Genomic DNA, 23,831 nt, shown 5'->3' with positions numbered 1-23,831 from the left:
ACTATTTCACAGGTTCATTGTGATTAAATTAGATAATGATTAGGGCATATGCCTTCCCTAAAGTAGATGGTATCACTGTGAATTCCCAGTGGTTTTACCCGTTTTGTTAATCCTTTTGAACATCCAAGACATAAACTCGCTTGACTCTTAGAACACATAAACAATAATTAGTGATCCAAAGTAGGAATGTTCAGTTTGTTTTTTGGACATCTAGCAGTTCTATGAAAGTGGCCCAAAGGCCACCCTGAGAAGGGCTGGGGATCTGAGAGCTCTGATGGGAATTCTGTGAACTCTGCTTTTTTCTGTTTTTCTATCTATACACAGAAGACTCCAGTTAGACCTGAAGTCTACGCTTACGTCCCCAATGTCCCCAATTATCTCATCAACAATTCCACTTTCAGGCATCTGAATTTAACATACCTAAAACCAAACTTAATGATTCCTCAAACCACCCAGCTTACGTTCTCCTGCTTCCTTGTCTTACTAAACAGGAACATTGTTCTTCCAGAAGTTCAGGCCCCAAATTCTTGAGTTACTTCTGAACTTCCTTCTCTCACATCCTGCATTCAGTCCATTAGTAAGCACTTTGGGCTATTCCTTCAAAATATATCCCAATCCACTGAATTATCATCAACTCTACAGTTTACATTCTAGTCCAAAGGTTATTACAATGACATCCTAACTGGTATCTTTGTTTCTATTATACCTCCTTCAATCTATTTAACTTATAAAAAACAACCAGAATATTCCATTTAGAAGTAACCCTTATCTTGAAGCCCCTTTGTTCAAAATCGAAGTCAGCATCACATTTCCCTTAAAGAAAAACCAAAGGCTCTGTTATACTGTAAGGGTCTATCCAACCTTAGATTCCAGTTCCCACTCTGACCTTGTCTTCCCTTTGCTAACTCAGTTCTAGTCTCCCTAGCTTCCTTGTGAAGTTCAAGTGCTCCAAGCATGTGCCTGCCACAGGAACTTTTAATACTGTGAACCTCTACCTGGAGTGTTCTCCCAGTATTACATGTGTTGCATGTCACTTCCTTCTGCTTTCTGCTCAGATGTCTGATAAAGAGTCTCTGTCAACTAATTTAAAAGGGCTTCCCCATATTCCAAGGTAACTTTACCTGCTTGTTTTCTTTTTTTTTTTGAGAGGGCATCTCTCATATTTATTGATCAAATGGTTGTTAACAACAATAAAATCCTGTATAGGGGAGTCAGTGCTCAATGCACAATCATTAATCCACCCCAAGCCTAATTCTCATCAGTCTCCAATCTTCTGAAACATAACGAACAAGTTCTTACATGGTGAACAAATTCTTACATAGTGAATAAGTTCTTACATGGTGAACAGTACAAGGGCAGTCATCACAGAAACTTTCGGTTTTGATCACGCATTATGAACTATAAACAATCAGGTCAAATATGAATATTCGTTTGATTTTTATACTTGTTTATATGTGGATCCCACATTTCTCCCTTTATTATTATTATTTTTATTTTTAATAAAATGCTGAAGTGGTAGGTAGATGCAAGATAAAGGTAGAAAACATAGTTTAGTGTTGTAAGAGAGCAAATGTAGATGATCAGGTGTGTGCCTGTAGACTATGTGTTAATCCATACCTGCTTGTTTTCTTAATAGCTCTTATAACCTCCAATTATAGTATGTATTTATTAATAAATTGGTTTATTGCCTCCAACTCTTTCATGTCCTTAAATACAAGATTAATGAGAGTTGAGTCACATCTATTTTATTAAGGGTTATACCTCTAGCACTGACAATATGCCAGGAACATAGTAGGTACTTTCTGATTTATACATAGATTGCTGATACCCTTTTGAATTATAAACATACTTAAAAAAATACTTAGAATTTTTAAATTAATTTTAGCAGACTGAATAAATGTGCAATAACATACCATTTGTAACATATGCAAGAAAGGAATTGGAAGAAATGCTTTGTGTCCCCTGTCTTTTTAGTGATTTAAATCAGTTCTGCAAATTATTAACAGGTATACAGTTAGCATACAAGTATTTAATGAATATTAGCTGTTACTGTATGTATAATTTCCTACTCTCTGCATGTCTATTTGTGGTATTTTTTAAATCCTTTTTAGATATTGGAGATACAGTGAAGAAATGAAAACAATGGATCCTGGCTATCCCAAACCAATCACAGTCTGGAAAGGTATCCCTGATTCTCCTCAGGGAGCCTTTGTACACAAAGAAAATGGTATGTAATATGTGTTTCGTGAGTTTACTAAATACTTAAAGAATGCATTCTACTTTTTCATCTGTGTTAAGTCATTAGAAAGTGACATATTAGGCTTATATAATATTTTATTTACATAAACTTTCCTATACATAAACTTTCCTAGATTGACATTTAATACGTACACCAGATGATTTTTAGCCTCAATTTATTTTACTTTATAAGAAAGAAATTTTTTTTTTAAATGGATGGTGTGGATACCTTTGCAGTATTGTCACCTATTTTTCTACTAAAATTCCTGTAAAGATAGTAGCAGACATACATGGGACAGGAGCTGGTCACAAGGAAAATAAATTATAATTGCAGACTAAGATGCAGAGACACCTGAATATAGTGTGTGTTGAAGATTATAGTTGTTCATGTGTACCTTTGGTTTAAACTGTCAGCGAACAAGGAAGATCCCACTACAAGACAGTTAAGCTGCAGTGAATGTATGATTGCTTTATAAAAAGAAACACATCAGAAAGCTGCTTATGTTTCTTGCTCTCCATTTTAGGATTTGAAATTTGGACAGATCTAAATGGAAGGCAAGCCACTAATGGATAATCCATACTCCCCTATCTATTGGCATATATAAAGTCTGAACATTTCCCCCTCATTCAGGGATTAATAAATAGGAATAAATCATAATAATTCAGAAGAGAATTTATACACAATATTCCAGAACAAAATAAAAAGAGAGAAATTATGAAATACAAAGAGAAAACAGACCCTGTCAAATGATTTATAACAGTAACCAGAAGAAAACATAGTATTATGTTAATATGTTACTTGGGTCTTCAATAGCATGAAAAGTTTATAAGATGTGCAACAAGAACAAAATCAACATCACTTACAAGAACAAAATTAAATGCATCTAGAGGAGGAAAGAACAGAGTTTAATGAAGAAATAAGGGAAAGTGAAAAATCAACACCACCACTGAAAACTAGGATTAACCATTAGCATGTTGCCAAAGTTTAAGAAAACTTAACACTGAGTATAAATTTTAAAGAACTGAGACCCAGGATGAATAAATACCAATCGAAAAAGTCAAAGAACATAAGCTGTTTTTTGACTTTTATTATACATAGTGATACACTATTTTCTGTAATAGAGATTTGATTCAATTTCTCTGGAAATAAATCATAACTATATAAAATAACAAAAAAGTTTTTCTTGCCCTCTGCCTCATGATTTTTCAATTCTAGTCCATATAGAAATTCAATAACATTCATTTAGTAATTAAACCAGTGAAATTGTGCTAAAAAGTATATCCCATATTTCTTTCAGAAATTGTTTATAAGTAACTATGAAGAAACACATTAACATTTTTAAAATTAGAATATTTAATTGTATTCCTTTTTATGCTATAATAACATAATTAACACAATACTATTGATTTCCACCTCTATGAAGATTAGTACTTAGTCAATTTTATGTGTTATACAAAATAGAACTGAGAATTGCAAGATCCTATTTCCATGAGCATCTTCCCACTATCTTTCCAACCCAAGGGTAAGTTCCATAAGAAAAAAACATTCCCTTATATTCAGAATTTGATGGCTTCTTTTCACACAGCAAAGAGTAACTTTGTAAAATACTGACAAAGAAACGAAACATGTTTGGAAAAGCAGTGCCTTACAAATGACTAAAAACTACAGATGAAACTTCAACAGCTCTATGTCTCCTAGACCTTTCCTAGTCCAGTCCCCTCTTCGATATCCTTCAGCATTGAGCTCAGTCTTCATCTCTCAGAAAATCCTCCTTGAGCATCCTGTTTTGTTACCTTATCCGTGGCACTAAAACTCTCATATCACAACAATCAGCATATATGCCCACTCTTCCCTCCAGTGTAAACTCTCCTAAGGCAGTCACATAGTAAACATTCAAAGAATATTAGCTGTTGAAATTAATTTTACCCTTTCCATTACTCTAAAAATTCACTTCCTGAATTGCAAGAGCAATCTTATTTTTCTGAAACCCTTGTTCTGTAGATTAGCAGTAGCAACCAAGTCTGGAAGTAGTTTACCAAGAGCAGCTTCTCCATTTATTTTCTACTCAAATCTCATGCTTCTGGCTTCTTACCTTAAACTCGTATTTTACACAATGTTTCCCTTAGGTTTGTGTGTGAAAGATAGGAGGGTCAAATTATTAAGTCAACATACTTATATTTCTATTTATATTTTGACTTATATTTTATATAGTAAGTCCATGCATGTGATATTTGGTGAAATGTTTTTTGTAGACTGCCCTTCCTTGTAATCTCTACTGATGGTAATTTTTCTTTGTAATTCCACAAATTCAGCTATAGATTTTTGAAGGATTTGTCATATACCCATTGATATTAAGTCTGCCATCTGGACCAATGAACTATGAATAATTGATGCTATTTATTATCTACCATATATCAGTTGTGCTATATAAATTCATTTCCTTTGATTTTCCAGCACAAATACCTCTTTACTTCATTTGTTATTATTTATAAATGAGAAAACTTACCTCAGCTAGTTTATGTAATTTACTCATGATGATGAAAGTGGTAAGACAATGTATTTAAACATTTAAAGTTTGAAACTAGAATATTCTAGCCCCACTGAATGTGCTCTACTACACTGTGTCCAAAGAGGTACAGTTGACATCCTTTTCTACATTATATCATTAAAATTAATTGATGATCAGTCATGTCTAGCTTAATGTTTCATGTTGTCATACTACACAAATCCAGGCTTTCTCAGAATATAGTTTCCTGAGCCATCCTCAGGTTTTTCACCTGTAACCACCTTAATTAACAATTTTCTTGTGTTCCTCTTTACTTTTAGCCCTTGAAAATAATCATAATTATCTAAATGAAATTTTACTTATGCAGAATATAGTGGAACAAGGTAAACAAAAAATTCTCCTTTTCACACTATTGCATTTCATTTTGGTGATTGCGACTCCACTCTTAGACTATCAAAATAGTTTGACTCTTGATTCTGTTGATTTGGTGTATTAATTCTCTACCCTTCCTCACTCTTTGTTAAAATATGGAGGTGATTCAGATATTCCCACAAGATTCATTTTTTTTCTTACTCGTATTTGTTAACAATAGTTAACTTATTACTAATAGGTAAGAGTGAAAAACAGAGAAAACCTAAGCACTGAAATCCTGAATCATCTACTAAGTTATAACAAGACAATTAATGGTGGACAATGTCTTATTACATTTTAGGACCAAGTAATAGAAAACTTGTCAGTAAAACCGACTCAGGAAAAACAAAAAAGGTCATCAAATAATACATTGTAACTCCACTGATTTCTTTCTCAGAATTTCTCAAAAATTGATAATTCAGGCAAGAATTCATCTGAAGTAGCTACTGTTAATTAAGCATAACATCTCCAAGAGTACACCACCAAAATTACTCTTAAGAAGGAAAAAAATTAATACATAAACATTTTTTCAACCAATTGCCATTTCATAAGTTGTGGGTAAAAAACAAACCTATAGGATTGAATGAGATAAATTTTGTGGGATCAAGGTTTCACCGGTTTCTACTAAAATTTCAGGCCACTTCTTTTCAAACACTTTTTTCTAACTCCTATTGTCCAGACTTCCTATCTCCAACAAATTTATTCAGTAAACTACAATTCTATCCCTGTATATGGAGTATGTTACTACAAAATTTGTTCCACAAACATGATAAATATGAAACCGGAAACTTCTGAATTTTTGTATGACACCAGAAGCTTCATAGTAATTAGCTTTGACTGAAAATTAAAGATGGGGACACTTCCAGCTGTTGGCTTACAGTTTATAAATATAAGAAGCGCATTCACCTGTTTTGAAGGTCTGTTTAATTCTAAATCAATGCCATTATTCAACTATGATCATCTAATGTACTACTATTTGGCAGGCCCTCAACATTTCTTCATCCAAGCTTATGGAGTAATTACGTTGGATTTCATTAGTGTGATCAAATACCAACTCCCTGCTGAAATATTTGAATCTACATACACCTGTTTTCACTTGGCAAGTTGCTCTGATTGCAAAACTGCCCTTCAAAACTAGCAACAGCAGATTTTTATGGCATCAAACAGAATAATTTCCAAAATGAAGTGACCTGAATTGATGGTCTGTCATAGCTGAAATTTTTTGAGAGATGTCAGTTTTTATGTCAGAGGTGATATCTATCACAATCTGTGATGTTTAACCAAGAATATTTTTTAAAAGACAAGAGATCTCTAAAAGACTGAGTACTGGAAAAATCATTGAGTTCAGGCTCTAGAACTAGACCAACACTTAAATCCTGCTTTCAGCAGAACCTGGACAAATTATTTTATCTCTGAGCTTCAGTATCTTTGCCAAAAAGGTACAGATAAATTAATTCTACCTGGTGGAGTGGTTATAAGAATTATAAGGTATCACTTACTGAGTCTTTAACACAGTGCTTTTTCCAAATACGTGCTCAATAAAAAAGGAAAAAGAAAACCCTCATTAATGATTATTAACTCTAAAGGTGGCATACAATTCAAAATAGGTAGCTCCCAACAAAGTTTTTAAGTAATTACAACATTAAAAAATTTCTTCTTGATTTCTGTCTCAAAGCCAGAATTAAGTCCTAGGTATGTATCCACAAAGAAAATGGATAGGAAGGAGCTGTGAATGGTAAGAAAAATCTAAATACGTGCCCAACAAAAATTGAGAAAAAATTCTGTGTAAAACATATATTTTTGCAGTTTAATTGTTATAAGTTTATAAAGTCTATTATCTGCATATGCATCTGTAATATTTTAGAACATAAATCAATCATGTGTATTGCTAGTTAGTTGAGCCTTCCACATACTACCTCTTCTGCCATGAGATATATTAGTTGGAAGTATTAAAAATAGAATTGTTGAGACATTTATACTCTATTAATCTTTTACTATAAAAGTAAAGAAGGAAGTTTAATAAAGAGGACAGAAAGTGAAGGGGCAAAACGGGGCATGACCTAGAGCCAGAATTAAGGTTAATGCACAAAATACTGTATATACCTACTTATTAAGATTCCTAGCAGACAAAACATCTGTAGTTTTCATGATTTATGAATTGTTATGATTTCTTGTCCAAATGACAAAAGCAAACCTATTGTTTAAGCCCAACTGTTCTTGATACTAAGATGATTCAAAATTTTCCTTCTGCTGTTTCATGGAAAAAGCCTCCTTACAAAGCCTTGTACAATACCTTTGATTAGCAGGTTGAGGGCAAACGGCTCATATGAGGCTGTTTAAGAATCTTTCAATATAGGTTGATGTTATCGCACTTAAATGTGTCATTCTGTGACAGCAACCCTATAACTAAGAAACAGAATGAAGTCATCTTTGTGGAGTGGGCTAGCAGCAGATCTGGACAGCACGCTCTGTCCACAGTCCTCTCCAGATAACAGTTCTCTCTCCACCAACTTGCCCGAGGCATGAGAGGGCGGAGCACAGATCCCGGAGCACAGCAGGCAGATCCATTTCAACAGACAGCTGAGCCAAGGATAATGTTTTCTTCCTACAAACACTGAGGGGTCCTAAAATGCATTTTCTAGAAAGTAGCCTATTAAATTAAAATTTTTGTACATCTATCCTTTCAAAATAAGTGGTACCTATGTGTGTGTGTTTCCCCCCTTCCCCCAGGCTTTACATATTTCTACAAAGGAAAGGAGTATTGGAAATTCAACAACCAGATACTCAAGGTAGAACCTGGATATCCTAGATCCATCCTCAAGGATTTTATGGGCTGTGATGGACCAACAGACAGAGATAAAGAAGGACACAGCCCACCAGATGATGTAGACATTGTCATCAAACTGGACAACACAGCCAGCACTGTGAAAGCCATAGCTATTGTCATTCCCTGCATCTTGGCCTTATGCCTCCTGGTATTGGTTTACACTGTGTTCCAGTTCAAGAGGAAAGGAACACCCCGCCACATACTGTACTGTAAACGCTCTATGCAAGAGTGGGTGTGATGTAGGGTTTTTTCCTTCTTTCTTTTCCAGGAGTTTGTGGTAACTTGAGATTCAAGACAAGAGCTGTTATGCTGTTTCCTAGCTAGGAGCAGGCTTGTGGCAGCCTGATTCAGGGCTGACCTTTCAAACCCAGAGGGTTGCTGGTCCTGCACATGAGTGGAAATATGCTCGTGGGGAAGCTTCCATGATGCACAGTATCTGCCGTTCTTCAGTCCTTTGTCTTTCTTTGTCATTCAGTTCTAGGCCTTTCCTCTGCACGCTCAATGCCCAGTAAATTTTCAGGATTACCTAAAGAAGAGGAAAAAAAAAGAAGAAAAGATTCTTCTTAAAGGTTTCTAATATTATTTTCCTTCTGAAATCTGAGCCCATTTCTCGGGGGAAAAAGCAAAATGGAAAACCCACAAATTTTTGCTTAAAGCAAAGGAAAAAAAAAAAGTTAAGCAAAAACCCACAATTGAACTTTCAGGAAAGTGTGAAGACCCAAAATAGCTTTGTCTCCAAAGAAGATCGCTCTCTGACCGCTATGGATAGTCTCCTACGCTTCATTTTTGTCAGGTGGGAGATCTGGAATACACATGCAGGACTTCAGACTGTTGGGACAGCCATTTTCCAACAAACAAGGGGCCAAAATATCTGCAATATAGTAACAGCCTTAATATACATCCATTTTTCATTTTATACAGCTGTTCTCAGCTATGTCCTCAATGTTTCATCACATTTATATTCATAGCTATATTCGAACAGGACCTTATAATTGTTTTTGAAGTGTTTCTAAACCCCTTCCTGCCATCTTACCCTAATATCATTGTGATAATCTCCCCAAGTTGTATTAGGCCATTGCCCCAGGCCTTCCAAAGGTCTGTCAGGAATATTCATTTTAAACAAAGCAAGAAGCCGTATGTCTCTGCAGTGGTTTAAAATGACAGTTATTTTACAAGGATTTGTGACATTAGTAGTACATTGGTGTAACCCTTTGAGAACTATCAGATCAGCCTTCAGAGTCAGGTTTGTCAGTCTTGCTGTCTGGCAAATTATAGAACTGGGCAATGGTAGAAAGCAGGCACAGTTTCCAGAAGTTCAGGTTTTAAACAGACATCCTGTAACCCCATGTAATTTTAAATTGATTTATGGTACTACATAAATGCATTTATAACAAACAGGAATGATGTTACTTGCCAAAACTTTTCTGGCAAATAAAAAGGTATTTTATTAAGTATCTGGCAAGAGTGAAATTTTATTTGAGCAACTGATTACAATAGCCTTCTTATTTCGTTCGTAGATATATTGAATTTTTTTTTAAAGTCCATTGCATGAAACTTCAGTTTGTCTTGGTACATGCAGTGAGCACTACCATTTTTAAAATGCACAGAAACGATGACTCTGAGATCGCATGCATATCCTCCAGCGCATTACCTATTGCATGGCAAACATAGTTCTCAAAGGGTTAGTGTGGCAGCTGGCATTTAGCCATGCGTTTGATCACTGACAGAGCCAAGAGACCACCAAAGCGTTTCGTTGTTGAGTGTAATTTGTCCTAACAGCAGTATTGTCATTTTCATGTGACCTGCAGAGCAGGTTTGTATCAATATTTTTTTCCTAGAGAAAAGTCAGCAACTGACAGACCTCTTTATTGATTTCTAGGAGCTGCTTCTTGCAGTGAAAGGCTTTACAGCCACTGGGCTGTGAACTTATTAAGAGATGGTCAGACTGAATGCACCCCATGAGTCAGACATTGGCTTTGTGTGAAAGCCAGCTTTGGAGGGGATTAGCTTTTGAAACAATGAATAGCTTGCATTGAACTTGATTATTGATCTGTTGACTGTCATTAACAACTTAAACATTGTCTTCTGTGAGACTTTTTCCTTGAAGAGTCCTGTTCTGTGTCTCTGCCCTTTGACCTTTAACTTGCAAACTGGCACAAACTGAAGGAAATCCGGTGTTGCTTCTCCATTGGAGTGCTAATTGTTCTCTAGAAACCTAGCAAACATGAGCTGTTCCCTTAGAGTGGAGAGAGAGTGTGGACGATAGATCTACAGATGGACACTTTGCTCTTTACATGCACACTCAAAAAATGCCCTATAGGTAGAAGTGACTTTTAATTTTCCTTTAATATAATTTTGAGTCTAAATTCATCATTTTAGTATAAATATAAAACCATAGGGGAAAAAAAACCCTCAAAATACTTGAATGGCCAGTGTGGCTTTTATATAAGCAGGAATTTTATACTAGTGAAAATTTCTTACTCATTTGCTAATAATACACATTTCCAGATGATTTTTAATGAGTGTAGGTATACATTCTTATTTGGAAATGGATGGTTTGGCTGCCTTGAATTTATATTTATACTCAACATAGCATGGAAATTAGAATGCCTTTCAGTTGAACATGTTTATAATTTGGTTGGGGAAATATTTTGTAATCATAGGTGGCATGCTGCAAAGCCTTGTTGTTTCTTACAACCTGGACATATAATGTAAGGCAAAGAAAAAAGAACAGTTGAAAAGGAGGAGTAGGTTTACAGCTAAACATTATGCAATACAGATTGTATTTTGGTGAGATGCCAGAGATGATGTGTGTGAGGGCCAAGAAAGCAAGGGGGTGGAACAATTAGCTCTGCAGCTTTATTTCAGTGCTTCCATTCTAGACAATGCTGATATTATAAAGTTTGTCACTTCTGCTGAGCACGGAGGATTATATACATAAGTTCACTTATACAGTGTTTGCTTGTGAGGGGGCTTAATCCTTTTAGGACCTTGTTCTCAAGAAAAAGAAATGACTGGAAATTATATTTTCCTAAAGGGAGAAAAAAGGAACTATGTAACTTTGGGACATGTGTAAATCATTGAGGAATTCCATCAACCTGCATTGAAAACTAATATTTTTTTCCTCTAAAATGGGAAAGAAACTGAAGAAGCAATCTTTTGCCTCTTTACTCATTTGTCACAATATCCTGACTCATCGCAAGACTATAAGTATATAAGGGCTAGAAAATAATCTTAGCATGAAGAAAGGAAGACTCTGTCATTATTGAATTATGGAAATGTCATGAGTATTAGGTCATATTTATTTCAAAATGAGATGAAACTTATGTGATAAGAAAAGACATATGCATCTTCTCTCTTTACCAAAACATTTAAATTTTCAGGCTGTGAGACTACAAGAAGTAAGAAAACATGAAATACAGCATAATCACAAACATCGACATTGTAAATGTTTATTGTACACCAGGCACTTTGTGAGTATGGTTGCTGACTCCTCTTCCACTGGGGTTTTGGAAAATAAATCTCAGTCCTAATGGAATAATGAAAGGGAGAGATACTAATTGGTCTAGCACATAAGAATAGTGGTCCCAAAACAACATGGACTAAATTTCAACAATGTAATATACTAGTTCAGTATAATAGAAAGATACAGCCTATCAAATATTTTCATAATCCCATCATTCATAGCATGGAAAGGTCAGGTTTAGTTTTCCAAATTTAAATGAAAACCCATTCATGATCACAAAAAATAATTCTCCTTGTGTTTCATTATTTCTCATTACTTTAATAGAAATACAAATGTAAACAAGGTAATGTTCCTTATGTAAATTAACTATGTAGTTTATGATTGTAGTCAAATATTGTTCTCTATATTATTAACAAGTCTGAATGAAGTATTTAAATAGATGATCAATCTGTATTCTCTATAAAACAGTAAATCCACATGAGACCTGTAGAAGAGGTTGTGAATTTAACTATTGACTCATTTCAGAACGAAGTGTCTGCTGACATGGCAATCAGAACAGATGAATACAGATACTCTTTACAATTGCAAAGGTAACACATAAATTAGAGAACATTATATGATAAGCAAGACAACTTCTGTTATAAATCAGAGGGCAAGGCTTTTCTGAATCAGATATAATAAATTACTAAGTAATAATTTACAAAAAATAATTACTAAGTAATATAGGATAGAGACTGACTTACTGAATAAGCAAGTGTTACTTTTACTAGTCAGATTGCTTGTAATCTTTTTCTACTGACACACAATTTGTTTCAAATACAATATACTTATTTTTATTCCCTTTCTGTGGGTGACTTAAAAATAGCAATGTGGTGGATGAGAACATTGCCCAACTTCACTAGTAATTCCAGTACATGAATGATGTGTATATACTGGATCCTGGGCATAGTAATGTAATACGTTCAAGATCTACATACTATACTGATATCTCTAGTATGGTACAAACACATACCACACTTTGTGGGCCTTACAGTAGAATAACTAATGTATCCATATTGACCTCATGAATGGTGGTGAAATCTTTGTCATCAAATATGACAGAGTTCATTTAATTTTAGATGCTCTTAAGAGCACATTCCAAAGTATCACCAATGTCAAACAGAGCATGCCATCTAAACCAAAAATGTTGAATTCAAATGAGCTATTACAAATAGCTGTGAGTACAATCTCAGCCAATATATGATATCAAAAGTTTAAGTCAATAGTATTAGAGGAATAACTGTTCCACTGCATCTCATGATCCTGATTTATTTTGACCACAGGTTGTAACTGGCAGAGCATATGTGTGTTACAGATTCCATGTTGCCTAGAAGGGAACCATAGCTACATAGAAAAGCTTTATCAGTTACATTTAAAAATTAGAACTTTATATAATAAAGCACCAACTAAGAATAACACCCTACCCTAAATATGAAAGCTAAATATTATATTTATAAATATAATGGAAATGGAAGAAGAGGAAAAATGCATCTTTTGTAAAATATAAAAGTATACTATAGCACTCCTTATTAAAACTGGAAACTTTAATTTAGCAAGTATAAAAATAGTAAAGAAAAATGCAACTTTCAAGCTTCACACTAGTGAAGGGTATGTGACATATCGATGTATATAATTAGCCAGTGGTCATTAGATGTTACCCTGCATAAACACATTGGATGCCCATGCATTGTTTTATGGGGTAAAGTGTCAAAGTTAGATGTTCAGTAACCTCAGTTGGAAAGATGTATAACATTAGAATCTCTTGAGAAAAGCCATTTCCCTAGGATAGAAATTTACCTCAATAATCATAACACAAGAACACTTGGCATAGAGTAAACAAGTTGCCTTAGTGTTATAGTCTCCTCTGATGATAACCTTTGTTCTTTCCTGTACTACTTAAGTAATTTTTTATTTGTTTCCATTGGTGTAATTTTGAAATGAATCTGAGATATTTTAAGTCAGGTTAATAACATCCAATTACAAATAGTCTCTCAATATTTTATACATCTACTTCAAAATTTAAACCAATAGTGTGTAAAGCCTAAGAACAAACACTGATTTAACAAATTCACAGAAGTTGAGTGAAAGGTGGATTTGATATTATAATACTTCTGTCAATTTTGTGGTAGAATACTGAAGTAGCAGCATTTCATTTTAAACATAATTGTGAGCTTATAACTGGACATGACATGTATCATTTTTTTGAACAATGCCAATTCTTCATATTAAGTATAAATTGTGAGTGCTATAACAGTACTTCATAGGCACTCATAACTAAAGCTCTTTAAGGGAAACAAGGGCATATCGAATAACTCATGGTCAGTGTACAGTAAGTATAAAAAGTTACATGTGAAAGATACTTATTTCTGAAGTTCCTAGGCCTTTTCAATTTAAAGAGCAGTGTGTCTTAGAATTTATCTTATATTAATATTGGACTGGAAATAACATTTAAGTTTGCACTCACCATGTTCTTACATTCAAGGGCACCCTGGACAGTGTAGGACAAGTATAAATTAGAATGTTGTGCTGATTCACATAATTTTGCCATGTGCTCTGTTATAGAGCTGGATTTATATGCCCTTAAGAAGGGAGAAGAAAGCCAATTAAATATAAATATGAAAATATGATAATTGTATCATATTAGGCCACTTAGCTTCAGAGTCAGATGTCATTAACCCTTATTTCACATAAAAAAAACAAGAATGGTGAACATGAATAAAATTATTAACTTTTTGACTTATGAAGATGTTTCTGGAGTATTTTATTCACTTGTTTTTTCTACTAAAAATATCCCTCAAAACACAGACATTTTGGTAGCACTTGGTCCATAGCTAGATTGGATCCCAGTCTTAATACTTTTGACACAGGTTTTTTTATACCTGCCTCATATACAATGAAGCTTGGTTAGATGTGACTGCATGGTAAGATGCTCTTTCCTAGGGTAGGATATGGTGCTGCCTGTACATGCCACCTTTTGAATGAATGTATGTCTCTACATTGGCCTGGCTGGCCAAGATATGAATGAATAAAGCCTGGTGTGAGCTGAGTATTTGAAAAGTCACTAGAACGCATGTCTCATTTGTCCTTAACGTAATGCCAGTTGGAACTTGTTCCCTTTCTATATATTGGCAGCCCAGTTGTGAAGGTGAAACATACTTTTCTTTAATGAATGATTCAATCCTTAAATCAGTGTCATAGCTTTTTTTTTGCTACCACTGAAATAACATCACAGAGGCAACATTATTGCCTGTCTTCTCACAGCTCTTTAATACATACCACTGCCTGGGTAAAATTAGGTTATTTGTTCTTTTTGTCACTTCTTTTGTATCAGACATGGAATCCATTATCCCTTTATATCTTCATAAATACAAATGTCCACAATCTTAGTTACTTTGTTGCTCCAAACAAACATGATTCCCAAACAAGGATGATTGTGTGCCCGGTTTTTCTGCTCCTCTCATTCTGTTTTGCTTTCTCTGTGTCACCCAAAAATACAGCTGGTTGGGAAGGATGTATTTATTTTGTGTTCTCTTATGAAGTCTGTGCCTGTATTTGTATTGCTTTCAATTTCCATCTTGTCCCTTATTTTCACAGATTTGAATTTTCCCTTCCCTTTGTGAAAACCTGAATGGAGCAGCATCCTACATGCCCAGAAAGTATGTCTTTGTGCCTCATTATTTTCCTTCACAAGTTCCATGCAAAGACTTAATCCCAGTCCATTTCACACACCTCCCAATTTCTTGCATTGGATTCTAATTTTTTACATATTCCCTTGAGAAAAGTGAAATGCTGAGTATGGAGGCTATTGTCTGTTGATAAGCACGCTAAGGAAGTTTCCTTTTGGAAAATGTATCTTAAATAATTATACAGGAAAATAAATACCATTATATATAGTGTTCTGTTTAAGGTATATCATGAGTACCTAAATGCCTCAAACCTCTATTCTTTGGTCTATTTCCCTTTAGGTGTAAATTACATATGTATTAAAAAGAGAGAGAGAGTAAAAGAATAAGGGGTGTTGTAGTGGCAGCTTTTTGCTGCGTTGGTTTTGACCGCATCATATTTCTGTTGTGGACCTCTATTTTCAGGGGTTTTAGAGACTTGCCCATAAAAATTTGCTTCAGGCTTAAAAGTCTTGAAAGATTTTTTTTAGGTATATAATTTTAAACAAATATATCTTGTTTTTATATTATAGGAGGGAAATAAATGGAATTTACTAGTTCAATTTTGTGCTAATATAACTTTTAATAAGCCTAATTTTTTAACAAAAACATAAAATTTAATTAGTCCATAGTCTATTGATGGTTTTTAAAAAGAATCAATTACTGACATTGAGAAAATTGCCTGCTTCATCAGTGTAGTAACTTATCTTCAAGGTGATTTAAAACTTGTATACTTGTATTAACATTATCTTGATCCCAGTAAGTAGATCAGTATGATAATGAACGCAATTTATGCTGTCCATATGAGCTATCTGGTAATATAGATTTGGAAATATATAGTGTGTGTGTGTGTGTGTGTGTGTGTGTGTGTGTACACACATACACATACTAGGGAGATTAAGGGGAAAAAGCTTCCATAAATTTAGCTTGTCAAATAAATACCATATATATTTTTTTAAATTCTGCATTTTATCTTTCAGAGTCAGAATGAGATGCAAGCAATTGCAAAGGAAAATTCTCTCTTGGGTAAACAATACACCTTTTATAGCTTCTAATGAAAATCATTTTTCTTTTCTACATTGTGGTTATGGGAAATTAAAAGAATTTAATGCATAAAATTAATGCAGACTATATTTAAATAACATTAAACTGTAAAGGAGAAACACTAGGAAATTAAATATTTAGGCCATTATCTTTGGTTGTCTGACAATACTTTACCTTTATCTTAATTCCCATGATATTTTCAATTATGAAGAGAGTATTAAAATCTAACTTTAAGATTCTGGATTGTTCACATTGCACTCAACACCACCTCCTTACGTTTTTGATAATATGTAGTCTTCTGTGTGCAAGGAAAGAAAGAAATAACACATTTATTTGCTGAATGAGTTTTAAAGTTTGCCAACTGTTAGTGGCTTTTTGCCCACACAGGACATTATACATTTATACCATCTTAAATCTGACATTTTTTTTTTTCAGATAGCTTCTACTGACAAACACAAAGCTTGTTTGTGTGCAAATATAAGGCTAAATAAATGGTGCTAAAGTGTATTATGACTGTCAGATATAATCAGGCAAAATTTTGTGGTGCTTAAATTAATTTTTTCATTGATTTTATTGATCAATGCATTGAACAGTGTTTATTATTCACAAGTTGTCTTTTATTAGTAAATCAAGGCCTCATAGCACATTGTTAAATAAAATGATTGATTAGTCTATGTAACAGCTCACCAAGCTACTATCTCTTAACTCCTTATAATGTTGCGTCATTAAAGGTCAAGGGGTCGTGCTATTAATCTCATTGCTGTAGACCATTAACATGACTGAACTTTTCCACAAGTACTTATGTTTACAATGCTATAACCCTTTGACTGCTGCGGCAACCTTTAACCACACAAATGTCACAAGCTAGAATCATCAGCATGGTTCTTGCCATGGCAATCAAAGAGTTAAGGGCTGTGCAGTGATTTGTTTGTATTTATTAATTTATATTTATTTTGTTTTCATTCAAGGAGGGGATTTTGGGTGGGGCAGTTTTTGTCTGCTGTAAGTGTCTTAACCTAGGGAAGAGTTAAATGGCTTTTTATACTATTGCATCTTCTGTATTTACCATCAAATTCATTGTGTTGTAATTAAAAAACTGTCAATAAATAAGAGAACAGAAAAATGGTTCATAGACATTGTGGTTTTACTCAATGAATGATATATATACATTCATGACTAATATGTAGGCTGTAATCTCTAACAGTAGCCTTAATTACCTGTCTTCCTAATCAGTATGAAACAGAAAATGAAAACTCTTAAGTAATTTAGGCCAAAATTTCTTGTGTATTGTCCTAAATTAACAAGTATTTTAAACTGGCCACATCAGCTGGAGAATTGTTTAACAACTAGATGCATATGAACATGAACAAGGACAGGAGAAGGAAGCATTTCTGCATCAAGTGTATTTCAGGCAAGTACCCATGAACATAGGATGTGTTAAGATTTCATCACCACTTGACCAGAATAAAAGTTAATTTTTGGGTAGGTGAGTATAACTTACTGTTTAAAGTCACACATCATGACTGTCTAGGTAAAGTTAATCAAAGGAGTTAATTTTTATAACAAAAGTCTGGCAGAATACTATTTAAGGACTTTTTTTCTTTTAATGATAGGGCTGTAGTAAAGGATGGCCATGAATGAAGAACTAACAGAAAACAACAGTAAAAATAAACATTTTCATATCTAATATTTTAATAAATTATCTCAAACACAGGGTAAACTGAAATCTCTTAAGAGTATCAAACAGTGCATATAACTGAATGCTGAAGCAAGAGTTTCCTGAAAATCAGATCTATTATCTATCAATAGTTCCAAAAGGTCATCTGAATTTTAGGAAGAAATAAGAATACATATTGGGAATAAAAAGGTGTTTTCTCATGCAAAAAGCAAGTTGCATCTGTGCACCAAGAAATTAATGTTATACATTTTAACCCACATGTGGAAGCAGAGTTCTGAAGCAAGGTAACTAATATGATCACAGGAATTTAATTGTCTGAAGTAATCAGCAGGAGACTAGAGGGATGGAGAACTGTTTGTGCTAAGTGTTGGAAATATGCATCTAAGGCATTGAATCTTTGGGAATTTGGAGATCTATCTCAAAGAGTTTAAAGGGAGACACAGAAGAGCTGTTTTGCTTTTGGAACATGTCAGCACACAGGAACTTACAAGTTTAGCCAACCAACAATATAGTCTTCTTTTTATTTAGTAGAAGGCTTTTAAACAAAAGATAACCTTTAATTTTATAAGGCTATTAACAATGTGAAACCATAAATATCAGGCTAAATCCAAGAATGAATCTCCTTTGTTTTTATTATCCAAGACAGAAAAAAAGAAAGGTCTGGAAATAACAATCTGACCCAGTAGAGGATTTATTTTTCTTAGGTACCTAAATTTTATTTTAATTATTTAATACCAAAACACACTATTACATCTTCTATCTTACATGATTTTTGCCATGATCAAAGATGAAATTGGAATAATTTTGGAGAAAAAAATCCAGAAAGGGTTATTGAGTACCTAATAACATACCTAGCACACTATAAAACCTAAATTTCATGTACTGAGGTCAGTGATAATGTTTGCATTTTTTAAATTTTTTGCAAAAAGTATTTGAATGGGCCGAGTTTCAAACCATCTTTTATTTAGAAATGAAAAATTAATTGGAGCAATTAAAAATCAATAGATTGGAAGACAAAGTTAAGTCCCTTGGAGAATACAACAAAAAAGAAAGATAAAATATTAGAGCAAGATGTTAGAAAATTAGAGAAGATATCCACAAGTCCAAAAAGTACAATATTCATTCACTGGAGTTCTAGAAAAAGAGCAGAGAAGGTGGAGGAGAGAAACAAGCATGCAATTTGATAAGACTATCCGAAAGTTAGAGACATGAGTTTCCAGATTGAAAGGGCCTATAGATACACAGTATTGATGGATGAAAATAGACACAGAATAAGGTGTATGTCATTGAAAATTCAGAGCATGGAAGCCAACTGCTCTTCCTTTCCTCAGCCAGAAACTTAAGGTTTGTTCTCTGGCAAGGGTAAAAGACAGTCTCTGAATTGCTGAATGTCACTGTTCTCTACCAAAAACAGAATTAAGTGAGCTCTACATTTTGATGGCTAATTCAGACTTCCTCTTCTGCTCTACTACAGAACGTAGCTGCTAGTTTTGGGGGGCAGTTTTTCACTGTTGTTTCCTTTCAGCAAGAAAATAGAACACTCTTCTCTGATGAATATGACCAATCTAAGAGGAAAGACAATAAAATCTATAATTAGGATTTCACTGACAAAAGGCCAGCAAGATTATCCTTTATTAAAGTTCATCCTGACAAGTCCCACCCAGGTAGTCAGTGCTTCCAATCAGCTTTTAATTTCTCCCTGTTAAACAGAATCAGACAACCAAGGATTTCTGGGCATCTCAAAGAAAAGTTCAAACACAAAGATAATGACTAAAACAACAACCCCAAAAAAAAAAAAAAAAAAGGAAGGAAACATTATTCAGGGAGAAAAAAAAACCTTTTAACATGCTCTTTACTCTTATGGGAAAAATGTTTCTCATCTTTTGCTTAGAAGTGAAAAATTAATGGAAGCAATTAAAATCTAAATAGATTGGAAGACAAAGTTAAAACTCTTGGAGAATACAACACAAAGAGAAAGATACAAAAAAATTACTGGAATAAAATATTAGAAAATTAGAGGAGAAATCCACAGGTCCAGAAAGTGAAATATTCATATAACTGTAGTTCTAGAAAAAGAACACAGAAAGTGAAGGAGAGAAATGATCATGGAAGTTGGTATGATTATCTAGAATTTAGAGACATGAGTATCCAGATTGAAAGGTCCTGTAGATGTACAGTATACTGGATGAAAATAGACACAGAATAAGGCCTATCATTGAAATTACAGAGCATGAGGGGACAAAGAAAATATTCTACAAGGTTAGAAAAATTCACAACAAAGCAAAAATAGAATGCCCTCAGATATTTCCTAAGTGATAGTGGAAACTTGAAGATCATAGAGTAATATCTTCAAAATTCTAAATAAAAAATTTCAATCTATCATTGTATATACTGGCAAATATTAATTAAACGTGGGGTAGATTAAAAACAGGAAATGTCTCAAAAAATGTTTCTTCCCATGTTCCATTTCTCAATTACAAGATATTCTCTATTAAATATGACAAATCCAAGACAGAAACCCTACCCTAAATTCAGAAAAACAGGAATTCAAATAAAAGAAGAAAAAAGTAACGGGATTATCCAAAAAGGTGGTCAAGGGCACTTGCAAGATTACAATAATGCACCAGACATAAAAGACAAGTAGTTCAGGTCAGTGCAGCGTAACAGAGAAAAGCATCAAAGACTTTGATCCTCGTGACTTCTTTAACCGAAGAGGCTGCTGCAACTGCGCTCCATCCAAACAAGAAAATAAATGAAAAACATTAACATAAAAATTAAGCAATGAAGAATCCATTTATTGAAAATTTTTTTTTGATTACAGTAATAACAAAGATAAATCCTAAGATAACAGAGAATATCTAGTCCAAATAGAAAGGGAACAGTAACTAGTAGACATATACAATAGTAGACACACACACTCATGTGTATATATATGTATATATATATATATATATATATATATAAATAAAATCGTATGTATGTATATATACAACTCATGCATAAAAAGTGAAACCAATAGATTAGTTAATGTGATTGATTTTGTGGAAAATAGTACCTAGAGGCTCTTAGAAGGTGTAGAAAGGGTTAGCAAAGATAAAAATAAAACGTGTAAAAACAAGTCAAGCGTTAATTTTAAAAAGTTTTTAAATTATAAAGTCCAATTCAATGCTCATTTCTGAATAGCTATTGGCATGATAATGTGAAAATTGGATCTTTTCTTACCAAAAACTATAATAAACTATATTTGGAAGATGGGGGAGGGGAAGCAGAGGAGATGACACAGGAAGGCAGCTTGATCTTCATCTAACAGTAGGAAATTAAGAGATGATGTTTAAAATTGATTGATTCGTAGATAAAAGTGCATGTATATTGCTTAGAAATGCTGAAGTTTTCAATTTCAGAAAAAAAAAAAAAAAATCAGCCAAAAATACCAAAAGAGGTTTTGGGAAGGAGGAGTATAGGAATGGGAGATAGGGCTGGGAAATCTTAGTTTTTGTAAAAGCATTATTTTAGCATTATGTTATATTTTAAGTGATGTAACTACGTGAACTAAATAATAGAAAGTTTAGGTTAAGACACAAAATAATCTGTGGTCAACATGTGCAAAATTTTCATAGATATATCAGTGCTCTGAGCATGACTTTACTGCTTTGCCTCTTCCACATTTATCATACTCATTCTGCCCTGTTTCTTTTCACCCACTTCCCAACATATTCCTCCCCTCCCTTGATCCCTTCATCCATTCTCCACCCTTCTTTACTGCCTTTGTGGTCCCTCACTCAGCAGAAAAAGAGGAGTCAAGAAAATCTTAGCAATTGCTTTACAAGGATACTTGTCCTTTGCCTTAGGGAAATATTTGATTAAAAATTTTGGGATGATGACAGCTTAGGAAAGATAGACCTTTCAGTTTTATCAAATGCCAGGCATATTCTTCAAAGGAAGGGTCAGTGGAGTGAGCAATAGTCAATAAAATTAAATTGGAACAGGATGTCAGCCAACTCCAGGTCATCTGCCTCATCCAAAAGGGAGAATCCTCAAGAAACAGGTAAAATTGAGGATCTGATAAAGAAATTTTTGTAGCTTTAAAAAAATACTTGTAATGTTAATGTGTTACAAGTCATTTAATGTTGTCATAGATAAATTATATTTTTCCAAAACAAAGATTACTGGTTCATTCGATGTTAATTGAATCTTTGTTTCATTTTAAATATTAGCTAGGAAAGGGGATAGGATGTACAAAGTTAAATATGGGAGTCAAATTTGCCTAAATTATTAAACCTCACTGTAATTATTATATAACAAGGTGCATGACACAATATAATATAACATATAAATGATATATATATATAGTGTGAAATGGTATAATTATAGTATAGGTGCAATTAAATCCTGAGCGAATCCAGATGGTAACTCTATTTGGGATTATCAGGAAAGACTTTATAAAAAAGGTGGTTAAAAAGTGAACAGCAGGAAAGTAGCATTTTAGGCAAAAGTACAGTTTATAGAAAGGCATACAGGTAAAGAGAACATAGCACTCCTGGGGAAATTAATTCTAGAATCAGAGCCCAAATTTCATAAAGGAGAATTGTGAAAAATAAATTTAAAGATAGAGTCTAGGTCTAGATCATGAAAAGATTTGATATTTCTTAGTCTTTTCTGCCCAGCCCACTTGATGATTCTGTAAGCTACCCAGTACCCTTTTAACACATATGCTTCTGTTTTTGGCTGAAGTCAGGCAGAGTTTTATTCTTTTACTTTTTAAAAAAATATTTATTCAATTTAGACTAAAAAAACAAACAAAAAACCAGTTCCCATTTCTTCCACCACTACCCCCTGTCTCTTGCAACCACCAATCTGTTCTCTGTATCTATGAACTTGTTTTGTTTTATTTTTATATTTCACATGTAAGTGAAATTATATGGTATTTGTCTTTCTTTGTGTGACTTAATTCACTTAACATAATGCCCCTTAAGTCCACCCATGTTATGGCAAATGGCAAGATTTCATTCTTTTTTATGGCTGAATGATATTCCATTATGTTTATGTGTGTGTGTGTGTGTGTGTATATATATATATATATATATATATATATATATATATACCACAAGTTCTTTAACCATTCATCCATTGATGGAAACAAGATTGTTTCTGTATCTTGTCTATTGTAATGATCATGGGGTATGTATATCTTTTTTAATTAGTGTTTTGATTTTACTTGGACAAATATCCAAATGTAGAATTTCTGGTAGTCTATTTTTAATTTTTGAGGAACCTCCATGCTGTTTTCCATACTGGCTGCAACAATTTACATTCCCACCAAAAGGGCACAAGGGTTCTCTTTTTTCCATATCCTCTCCAACACTTATTGTTTTGTGTTTTTTTGATAATAGCTATTTTAACAGGTAAGAGGAGATTTCTCATTGTGGTTTGCATTTCCCACATGGTTAATGATGTTGAGCATCTTTTCATGTACCTGCTGGTCATTTATATGTCTTCTTTGAAAACTGTTTATTCTGATCTTCTGCTTATTTTTTAATGTCATTGTTTTTTGCTATTGAGCTTTTTGTATGAGTTTTTTGTATATTTTATATATTAACACCTTATCAGGTATATGATTTGCAATTATTTTCCCCCATTCAGTGGGTTGCCTTTTCATTTTGTGGATCATTTCCTTTTCTGTGCAGAAGCTTTTTAGTTTGATGTAGTTCCACTTGGTTATTTTGCTTTTGTTGCTTTTGCTTTTGGTATCAGATTCAAAAAATCATTGCCAAGACCTATGTTAAGAAGCCTGTGTTTTCTTCTGAGAGTTTTGTAGCTTCAGGTCTTACATTCAAATCTTTAATCTATTTTGAATTAATCTTTGTGTGCAATTTATGATAGTGGTCCAGTTTTATTCTTTTGTATGTGGCTGTCTAATTTTCCCAGCACCATTTAATGAAGAGACTGCCCTTTCCCCATT

At 33.6% G+C, this 23,831-nt stretch overlaps 1 protein-coding gene across 5 annotated transcripts in view; it reads left to right on the top strand.

Moving 5' to 3' along the window:
- MMP16 (matrix metallopeptidase 16) overlaps window positions 1-17,328 on the top strand; it is a 281,452-nt gene extending 264,124 nt beyond the window's left edge. For 2 of the 5 annotated variants that reach the window (XM_036995752.2, XM_017655303.3), the window contains 2 exons: window positions 2,112-2,227; window positions 7,887-17,328. In XM_036995752.2, the coding sequence (XP_036851647.1) occupies window positions 2,112-2,227; window positions 7,887-8,221 (451 nt within the window). In that variant the 3' untranslated portion in view covers window positions 8,222-17,328. The remainder of the gene's footprint in view (window positions 1-2,111; window positions 2,228-7,886) is intronic. The other 3 variants (XR_012128304.1, XR_012128302.1, XR_012128303.1) reach the window with 3 other exon arrangements.
- Window positions 17,329-23,831: the final 6,503 nt, after the last annotated feature.

This window comes from Manis javanica, chromosome 2 (assembly GCF_040802235.1).
Source record: "Manis javanica isolate MJ-LG chromosome 2, MJ_LKY, whole genome shotgun sequence".
In the NCBI taxonomy this organism is placed as follows: Eukaryota; Metazoa; Chordata; class Mammalia; order Pholidota; family Manidae; genus Manis; species Manis javanica.
Note: the sequence above shows the minus strand (reverse complement) of the source record. Positions and strands in the feature narration are given on the sequence as shown.